The sequence below is a fragment of the Myotis lucifugus genome, unplaced genomic scaffold, assembly GCF_000147115.1.
Source record: "Myotis lucifugus unplaced genomic scaffold, Myoluc2.0 scaffold_3031, whole genome shotgun sequence".
NCBI lineage: Eukaryota > Metazoa > Chordata > Mammalia > Chiroptera > Vespertilionidae > Myotis > Myotis lucifugus.
In genome coordinates this window covers 7,282-16,263 of record NW_005874079.1, presented here as the reverse complement: position 1 = coordinate 16,263, position 8,982 = coordinate 7,282, and the positions used below count along the sequence as shown (strand labels likewise).

At 53.0% G+C, this 8,982-nt stretch overlaps 1 protein-coding gene across 1 annotated transcript in view; it reads left to right on the top strand.

Annotated features, from left to right (window-relative positions):
• Positions 1-911: 911 nt before the first annotated feature.
• Positions 912-8,982, top strand: part of LOC102424812 (DNA ligase 1-like) — a gene marked incomplete at its 3' end in the record, with an annotated part of 14,452 nt that continues 6,381 nt past the window's right edge. Inside the window, exons 1-4 of the mRNA XM_023749123.1 lie at positions 912-1,180; positions 4,372-4,501; positions 6,305-6,400; positions 8,240-8,347. Of these exons, the coding sequence (XP_023604891.1) occupies positions 8,317-8,347 (31 nt within the window). The remainder of the gene's footprint in view (positions 1,181-4,371; positions 4,502-6,304; positions 6,401-8,239; positions 8,348-8,982) is intronic.

Sequence of the window (8,982 nt, the reverse complement as noted above, 5' to 3'; positions counted from 1 at the left end):
TGTTGATCACCTGCTTTTTTCCTCATGAGAATGTCCTTTAAAGCCCTTCCGTGATGCTTTGTATAAACCCACTTTATTCTTTTTGAGGGTCCATACAATGAGTGTGCCATCACTGACCTAGCTAGGGAGCTGTCTCCATTCATCATCCAGACCATGGGCTCTGGGAACGCAGACGCCTGTAGGAATCAGCCTTGTTCTCGTACCGTAAGCGACCTCCACACTGCTGTGTTTTGACGGTCTCTGCCTGTGTTCTGCACCAGCCCGGGCGCTCCTCAGAGCCAGTGTTGGGGGCGTAGTGGGGCTGCGTAGGGCTGGTAGGCAGCTCTGTGCTAGTAGGTTGCCTTGAGACCCAGGTTCCCTCCTGACCCACCCTCCCAGCCCAGCCATGCCCTCGTGAGCATTTTCAAAGCAGGCCAGCAAGTTCAAGTTCCAGGGCTAAGACAAGGTGAGGGCAAGTTGCTTGTCAGGCATGGCCACTTACATTCTATTGGTCAGAACTTACGAGGTGACCGTGCGTAGCAGCAGAGGAGGCTGGGAAGTATAGTCCCTAGTCGAGTGGCTGTGTGCCTAGCTACAACTCAGGGGCTTGTATGATTAAAAGAAAGAGGGTTTTCAAATGGATGTTGAGGCCAGTCTCTGCCCTAAGTAGGGACTCCACTTGCTCTCAGATTCACCCATCACAGGGTGGGCACATAGGAGGCCTCCAGAGATCCATGATGGATAGAGGGATAATTCAGAGTATATGCCTAGGCCTGGCCGGGAGGCTCAGTTGGTTAGAGCGTCATCCCAAAACACCAGGGTTGCTGGTTTGATCCCTGGTCAGGGCACATGTCAGAAGCATAATAAGTGGAGCAACAAATTGATGTTTCTCTCGAAAATCAATAATAATTTAAAAAGAGTATATGCTTAGGAGGCCCTTAGAAGATGTTCATTGATGGTTGAAAGGAAAGGAAGGAGACAGACATGGTGAAGGAGCTGGAGTGTTTGTCTGGCCCACTCTGCCAGCCAGAACACCCCCATTTCCCCCCCTTCTAGGGTGGCGCTGAAGGAGCGGAACAGAGTGGTGCCTGAGAGCGACTCTCCGGTGAAGAGGTCGGGCAGGAAGGCGGCCCGGGTCCTGTGCAGCGAAGGGGAGGAGGAGGAGGAGGACGATGAAGCCATCACGTCCCCCAAAAGCCAGGTAGGTCCCCGTCAGCCTGCCCACTTTTACGGGGAGCAACCCCAATTCCCATTAGCCTTCGGGACCGAGTGCAGCCGCTGCTCAGGGGGCCCTGGAGGCATGCCCCAGGACGGGGAGGGTTTCGTGGTCGTGCCCTGGAGCAGGCGGGTGGGCAGGTCTCCACGGTCCTACGTCCGCCTCAGTCGTGGGACCTGGGGAGGCCCCCTGACCTCGGTGCGCCTCACCTGTGACATGCAGCTCATGGTGGCGCCTGCCTCTCAGGGTGGCTGTGAAGAGGATGGGCGTCAGCTCACATATGGATCTGAGAATAATGCCTAGAAAATGTCCACTGGTGGTTGAAAGGAAAGGAAGGGCCCAAAGACACGTAGTCTCTCCCATCACCACAGCTTGTCGTTTACTCTACACTTTGGCTCATTTCCTTCCCGTTGAAAAGTAATTTAATGCCTGCCCTGGCTGGTGGCTCAGTGGTTAGAGCGTCAGCCCTAGCACCGAAGGGTCTCAGGTTCAATTCCTGGTCAAGGGCACGTGCCTGGGTTGCAGGTTTGATCCCCTGCCCTGGTCGGGGCATGTGCAGGAGGCAGCCAATTGATGTATCTCTCTCACATCCATGTTTCTTTCTTTTTCCCCCTCCCTCCCTTATGGGGCGCGGCTACAGTGTTTTGGCTAGGATCAAGCCTCGGACTAATGAAAGGACAGGGTCCTCTCATTGCCACGTGCAAGTCCCAGCTGGAGGCAGGGCCCTCCCAGCACAATCATAGCCAACGGCTGTGCTTGTAAGCTTGAACCTGTGGTCCAAACACGTGGCCCCACGTGCCTCGTGCTAGAGTTCAGGTGCATGTAGTGGAGTGAGGTTGGAGCTCACGTAATGCTGTAAACAACGTGATCACGCCCCTACTTTGCCTCGTGGCATCTGCTAAAAAATAAAGACACAGCTTGTGGGCGCTGGCGCTGTCTCCTCATCAGGGAGCAGCGTCCCACCGAGACCCAGCTTTCATTCTGTTATCGGTCTTTCCTTAATCCTTTCACCCCCCCACTCAGTTCACCTTTGGCCACAGCCCTCCCTTCACTCCACTCTCTAAAAGTCAATGGAAAAATATCCTCGGATGAGGATGAACAACAACAGAATCACATAAACGTATTATGTCGCAGTTCTGGAGGTCGGGGCCTGACACGGGTCTCACGGGGCTAAAGTCAAGGTGTCGGCAGGGCTGTGTTTCTGGGATTCGAGGAGAGAATCATCTCCCTGCCCTTTCCAGCTTCTAACGGCCCCCTTCTCTCTGTGTGCAAACATGGCAACGCTGTCCTTCTTCTGTAATCACCTCTCTCTCTCTCCTGCCTCCCTCTTGTACTTTCTGGCTCCTGTGATTGCATTGGGCCCAGCGGATGATCCAGGATCATGTCCTTCTCTCAGGGCCGCTGGTTAACAACCTTACTTGCCCCTGCAGCCTGGATTGCCCTTTGCGGTGCCTCCACTCACAGATCCCGGGGATTCGGACGGGGACCTCTTTAGGAGCTTGGACTTGGCCTGAGGCTGCGAGGCCGCTGAGGAAGGGCTTGAGCAGGAGAGGGAAGAGGCGGCCTTGGCTCCTGGGCTGCCTGTGGGGCCCGTGGGGAGCTGTGGAGCTGACATTCAGACCTTTGTGGTGCAGATGCTGGCTGGTGGGTGCTGGGCCTCTGGGTTTGGAGGAGGTGCCTTGGGGCCTGGGGCTCAGACCTTTGAGGAAGGGGCACTGGGCAGGGGCTGCCGGTCTCCGTGGGGCACCAGGCAGCAGGCCCTGCAAGTGTTGGAGGAACTGGAAGTTGGAGCCCCTAGCACAGCGGTTCTCAACCTGTGGGTCGCGACCCCTTTGGCGGTCGAACGACCTTTTCACAGGGGTCGCCTAAGACCATCCTGCATATCAGATATTTACATGACGATTCATCACAGTAGCTACATTACAGTGATGAAGTAGCAACGAAAATAATTTTATGGTTGGGTCACAGCATGAGGAACTGTATTTAAAGGGCCAGAAGGTTGAGAACCACTGCCTAGCACCTTGTGCTGACATTCCTGACACAGAGCAGGAAAAGGGGGAGCGGATGGGAGCTGAGGGGCAGTCGCTTAATCCCTGGCACAGGGCCCCGTATGAAGATGAGTTAGTAGTTGAAACCAAGACACAAATAACAGAGGCTTAAGCAAGGTAGGGCTCGCTCTCTCATGAGCACAAAAGTCCCGGATTGGCGTGGGAGTCTCTGAGTCGGGTGCTCTTGTCCCAGGGAATATCCACGTGGGGAAGGGGGCACTCCCCTTTCCACTGATGAATGCTGTTGGGACCAAGGGAAGTGTGTGTTAGTTCCCCTTACCTTGCATTGTGTAGAACTGGGGCATGGCCACACTAGCCGCAAGGGAGGCTGGGAAGTGTAGTCTTTAGTTGGGCCACCACATGCCTACCTAAAAATCAAAGATTTTGTCTCTTTAGCAAAAAGAGTTGTTATTGGTGTCCAGGAGAATCTGGGACCATGAACTCTACATGGAGGGTGGAGTGAGGGCCCCCGTGAGAGGGGCCGCGGCCTGAGCTGGGGCTGGGACTGGTGGCATGGAGAGGAGGTGTGTGGGGAGCGGCTACAGTGTTGGGACAGGGTCAAGCCTCGGACTAATGAGAGGGCACGGTCCTCTCATGGCCACGTGCAAGTCCCAGCTTGGAGGGCAGAGCCCTCCCAGCACAATTAGAGCCAACAGCTGTAGCTGTAAGCTTGAACCTGTGGTCCGAACACGTGGCCCCACGTGCCTGAGTGATGTGGGCTTGATAGAGTTCAGGTGCATGTAGTTGAGTGGGATCGAAACCCAGGAGAACGCTGTAAACATCTTGGCCACGCCCTTTGCCTCGTGGAAACTGGCTATAAAATAAAGGCACGGCTTGTAGTCCGAGGCGCTGTCTCCATCCGAGAGGGCAGCGTCCCACCGAGACCCAGCTTTCTTCTCTTGTCTTTTCTAATCCTTCACCGCCCCCTCTCGGGGTCACCGAACCTGGCTGAGCTGGTGCGGCACATAAGGCACCCACCCAATCAGGGGCTGAGTATGCCATGGCCATGCCCGCCCGCCACAGGGGAGAGACACAGTCCCTCTCTGCTCTCAACTGTTGAGAAATGAGATAGCTCTGTGCTCTCTCTCCTCCCCCCACTCTGTAATTGCTCTTCCTTTCTTCTTCCAGAAGCCTGCCCCCAGCTCTCCACAAGTCTCCCCTCCCGCTCCTGTCACGTCCCCTGCGAGCAGCCCCTCCCTCTCCAGCACCTCTCCAGCAGCGACCATCTCCCCGTCAGGGATCCCGAAGCGGCTCACAGGTAAGGACACACGGGCCTGCCCTTGCAGTTGCTTGTCCTTGTCCCACTTGGATTTCAGCACCAGGCAACCGTCCTCATGACAGCTCTGAGCTTGGCCTCGTGGTTAAGAGCACAGCTCCACCATCCACTGGCTGTGTGACTGGGCAGATGGCTTCATTTATCTGTTTTTATCCCTCTTTTCAGTGTAGATACTAGAAGATTTAAGATGATGTGTGTGGCTCGCATGTGTTTCCATTGATGGGTGGTATAAGGAATAACAGTGGTAACGAGGGCTGTGGGAGTGCAGAACTGAGCCCGCCCAGAGGAGGTGACCCCGAAGACGGGTTAGGGTTCGCTGTGTTGGGAAAGGGCCATGGGAAGTGTTATAGTCGAGAACAGCATGTGCAGAGGCCAAGAGGTAGAACAGCGTGGTGTGTTTGGGGAGTCCATACGCTTCAGCGTTTCTGGAGAATACAGTGCAATTTGGAGAGCAGGGAGAGTCTGAGGACGAGTGGGGAGGGATGAGCTGAGGAGGAGAGTGGGGGCTGGCTCCCCGAGGGCCCTGCACGTGAGGCTAGGGAGCCGGGCTTTAGCCTGCGGTGCTGGGGAGCCATGGGGGCACTGCGAGCTGGAAGGGCTGGTCAGGCCTGCGGGAGAGGTGGTCCTAACAAAATAACTGAGTGGCTCGGGGCTGACACCAACATTGGCTCGGGGTGTGTCAGGGATTCATTTTAGAAGAAGTGACATCTGAGCTTTGTTGAAAAGGGCTGGGCCACTAGCTCAACAACACGTGCAAAAGCCCAGAGGTGACTGCGGAGTATTTGGGAATGACAGCCATTCAGTGATGTTGGTAAAGAAAGTGGGTTGTGTGGCGTGGGAGTTAGAGGGTCAGGTGGAGAGAAGTTAGGGAGGATGGGAGGACAGAGTGGACACTAAAAGGCTTTGTCCTGGAGTGGGGGGCGGGGAATGTGGGAAGCTTTTGAGCAGGGCAGGGACCGTTTCCACCACAGCTGTATAGGTCCCTCTGGGGTCATGGGAAGGAGCCCAGAGACCAGGGAGAAGGTGAGAATTGATGAAAATCATTACAGCTGCCTTTTCCTCACCATGTGATCTCAATTTGGCATCTTCTAGAAACAGGCTCTGAAACTCTGACAAGGATTCAATGCAGACCATTTCTTGAGGAGGTGGGAGGTGCAGAGAAGACAGACAGTGATTCAGGGAAGGGGAGTCGGCCCATAAAAGATGTGTTCTTAGGTCGGGCCCCCCCCCGCCCCCAGGGGCGCTGGAGCTTCATGTCCTGGGGAAGCGCTGGGAATTGGCCTAAATGTGTGCAGAATGATCTGCCGGAAGTGCCAGGAGCTGGGTGCTTATCCACCAGCACCGTTAGTCTTTGAGTGAGGGAACTCCCAGGGTCTGTTGATTCCTGGTGCATCGGGCTTCTGAGGTCCTGGAAAATGTGTCCAGGACACACGGAGATGGTCAGCTCCTGGGGATGCAGGGCACGGAGCGCGTTGGCTGCAGCTGGGCCTGGGCTGAGCCCGTTGCACCCTTGCTTGCTTTTTGGGATTATTTCCATTCTGCGGATGTGGGAGAGAGGCCCAGAGAGATTAAGTAACGGCTCACCATCATACAGCCAGGAGGCAGCGTGAGCTCCAGGGACAAGGCTCGCACTGGGCAGTAGCTGTGGGCAGGAGGAGAGGGGGGGACCCAGAGCCTTTTCAGGAGCCCCATCATAAGGGGGTCGGGGTGGGCGTGGTGCCGAGTTCTCCGGGGCGGGGCAGATTGGCCAGCGAGTCAGCCACACCTCAGCCTTTGCCTTCCCAGCTCGAAAGCAGTTTTCTAAACGGAAGATTCAGGATGTCCTAGAAGAGCACAGCACGGACAAGGGCCAAGAAGTCAAGAGGAAGAAGGTGGAGGAAGGTGAGGCACCGGGAGGAGGGGTGTGTGTGTGCACGTGTCTGTCTGTCTGTGTGTCTGACTGTGCACAGAGGGAAATCTGGAAGGGCGTGGCCGAGCTGAGAGGACAAGGTGTTAGGACCCCACTGATTGGATGCCTGTGTCCATGAATCTAAATACGTCTGTCAGACCCCACACACCAATATGGGGTTTTATTAGGAGAGCATTTTGGAATATAGTCACTTGGCTGTCTCAGTTTAGTTTCCATACACAGTTTCTCACTTTTTATCGTTACTTTTTGGAAATACGTTCCTCTAAATGGTCCCCTTTTCCCTTGTAAATTTCACCAGGAAGCAGAGGCTCCCACGTTTCCCCAGACCCCGCGGTGTCTGTCATTTTTTCATGGTGCCCTCGGCCAGTACCAGACCAGTCCTGTTTGTTAACACATTGCGTACCGCATAGAAATCTCTAAGACAGACGCCAGGCACCGCACGTTTTTGGGCAAACTGCACGTTATTTAAATCATCATGATGCACTTTAGGTGTTGTTTTTCAATAATTATAACATTTTTATTTGCAAAAACAAACAATTAAAGTTCCTAGTACTTTTTTAACGTATGGTACTGCGTAAAACATTTTCCTCTATGAAGAAGGACCAAACAAAATTTACATAAGTATCTAGATTCGCTCCTTTTTCCATGGGCGTGAAAAACGAGAACACTCGTGAGCAGTCCTTAACAGATGGCGCTCGAAACAGGAGAAGACTCCTGAGCGGTACGAAAGGTGTTAAGTAGTGGATATCCAAATCATTGTTTATGTTCTAGGAGCTCCGGCACTTGAGGAAAATAACACACATACGTGGAGAGGAAAATTAACGTTTCTATTTTATTCTTAAGTAGTCACAGTGGTTTATAATAGGATGTCTCCTGGGCGCTGCACCGCTTCTCAGACTGGAATCCAGTTGCAAACTGCCACCCTCATTTCCTGTTTCCTGCCCCATGCTGATCTGTGCAGTGCTTGGTTTTTTATCACAGCAACTAGTGAAAACCAGCTTTGCAAAAAATGTAACATCAGAAACTGCAAGGAACGTGACCCGATACTGAAAACTAAAATACCTTGACGTAGTAGTTCATCAGTGTGGAGCACAAGTCCCCAGTTTCCGTTGAAAGTGTCAGGTATCCTGCTGTGTCCCTGTGAGTTCCTGCATCTTGGTGATGAGGGAGCTGCAGTGATAAAGATCTGATCGATCGATCGATCGATCCTTTGGGGCCTGAGATTAGCCCAGCTGCAGCCTTTGCCACTGTCGGTTTGTTTGTTCAATAAAAGGTCTTTATTAAGCTCATCTCTCCCGGGGGAGCGTTCATTTCCTGTTGGCAATTTTTAGTCAGTACTGAATTTTACTATGAATTAATTATCAGTGTCTGGGGATGTGGGGGTGGGTGGCTTTTTCTACTAAGATAAATTTTTCCCAAGTTTATACAACTTTGTTTCCCTGATATGATTTTTTTCAGTTTAATTTTTTTTATTATAATCTGTAACGAGTTATCACATGCAACTCCTATTATGTGGTTCTAAAATAATTATTTGTAAGAAAAGGCTGGCCTTGCTCAGCTGCACAGGTGAACACGGGATTGGCTTCTCTTGGGGGTCCCCACCTCCCGTCCCTTTACAGCAAGATGTCAAACTCAAAGGCTAACACGGGCCAAGTAAACGAGGCATGCGGCCCGTGGGCCGCGAGTTTGACATGCTTACTTTACAGACACTTGATTGGCTCAAAGAATAAAGGGGCAGAACGTCTTGGGAGGTGAAATGTCCTTGGGGGTCAAAGTGACTTTTTGCCTTCTCGCTTCCTGTGTGTCCTCAGAAGCAGAGACCCCAACAGAAAACCTCCCAGAGCTGGAAGGGGCCAAAGAGAAGAAAGCAGAAGAGGGGGACCTGCCCATGATGCCCCCCGAGCCCCAAAACGCCTGCAGTGAGTTTCAGATCCTCTTCCCCCTGCAGCCCCATCTCTGCTTTTGGGGTCAGATGTCTTGGTCGGACAATTCATTTAAATGAGACGTAGATTCTCAAGTGTGCTGTTTACATGTGGATTCTGGGTTTTATTGTTGTTATTTTTCTGCATGGACGTGAGAAAGAAAGAGCCAGTCATCCTGCAACAAAATACATCTCAGGAATCATAGGTACTAAGTGTAATTAGTGGAGCGATAATTTTTAAGTTGGACAACCAGGCTGACTGTGGGGTTTAGAGGTCAGCCTGCCCCTCACCAGCCCGCCATCCGGTGTCCGTGAGCCCCCTGAGTTAGGAACACCCGTGGGCCGTTTCAGGATGCAGAGTGGCGCCTGATTTTCCGCAGCTGCAGAAGTGGGGGCATTTTCTCACCGGGCTGCGATCTTTTTTACCCTTTCCATAGGTCTCCAGTTTGGGGTTAAATGCTAGGATCCCCTGAGTTAGTACCGACAAAAAAAATCAGGCTCAAAGCTTACTCTGGGCCAGTGGTCGGCAAACTGCGGCTTGCAAGCCACATGCGGCTCTTTGGCCCCTTGAGTGTGGTCCTTCCACAAAAAACCGACTTCTGCTCATTGAGCCACTAAGTTTCAATTGCACTG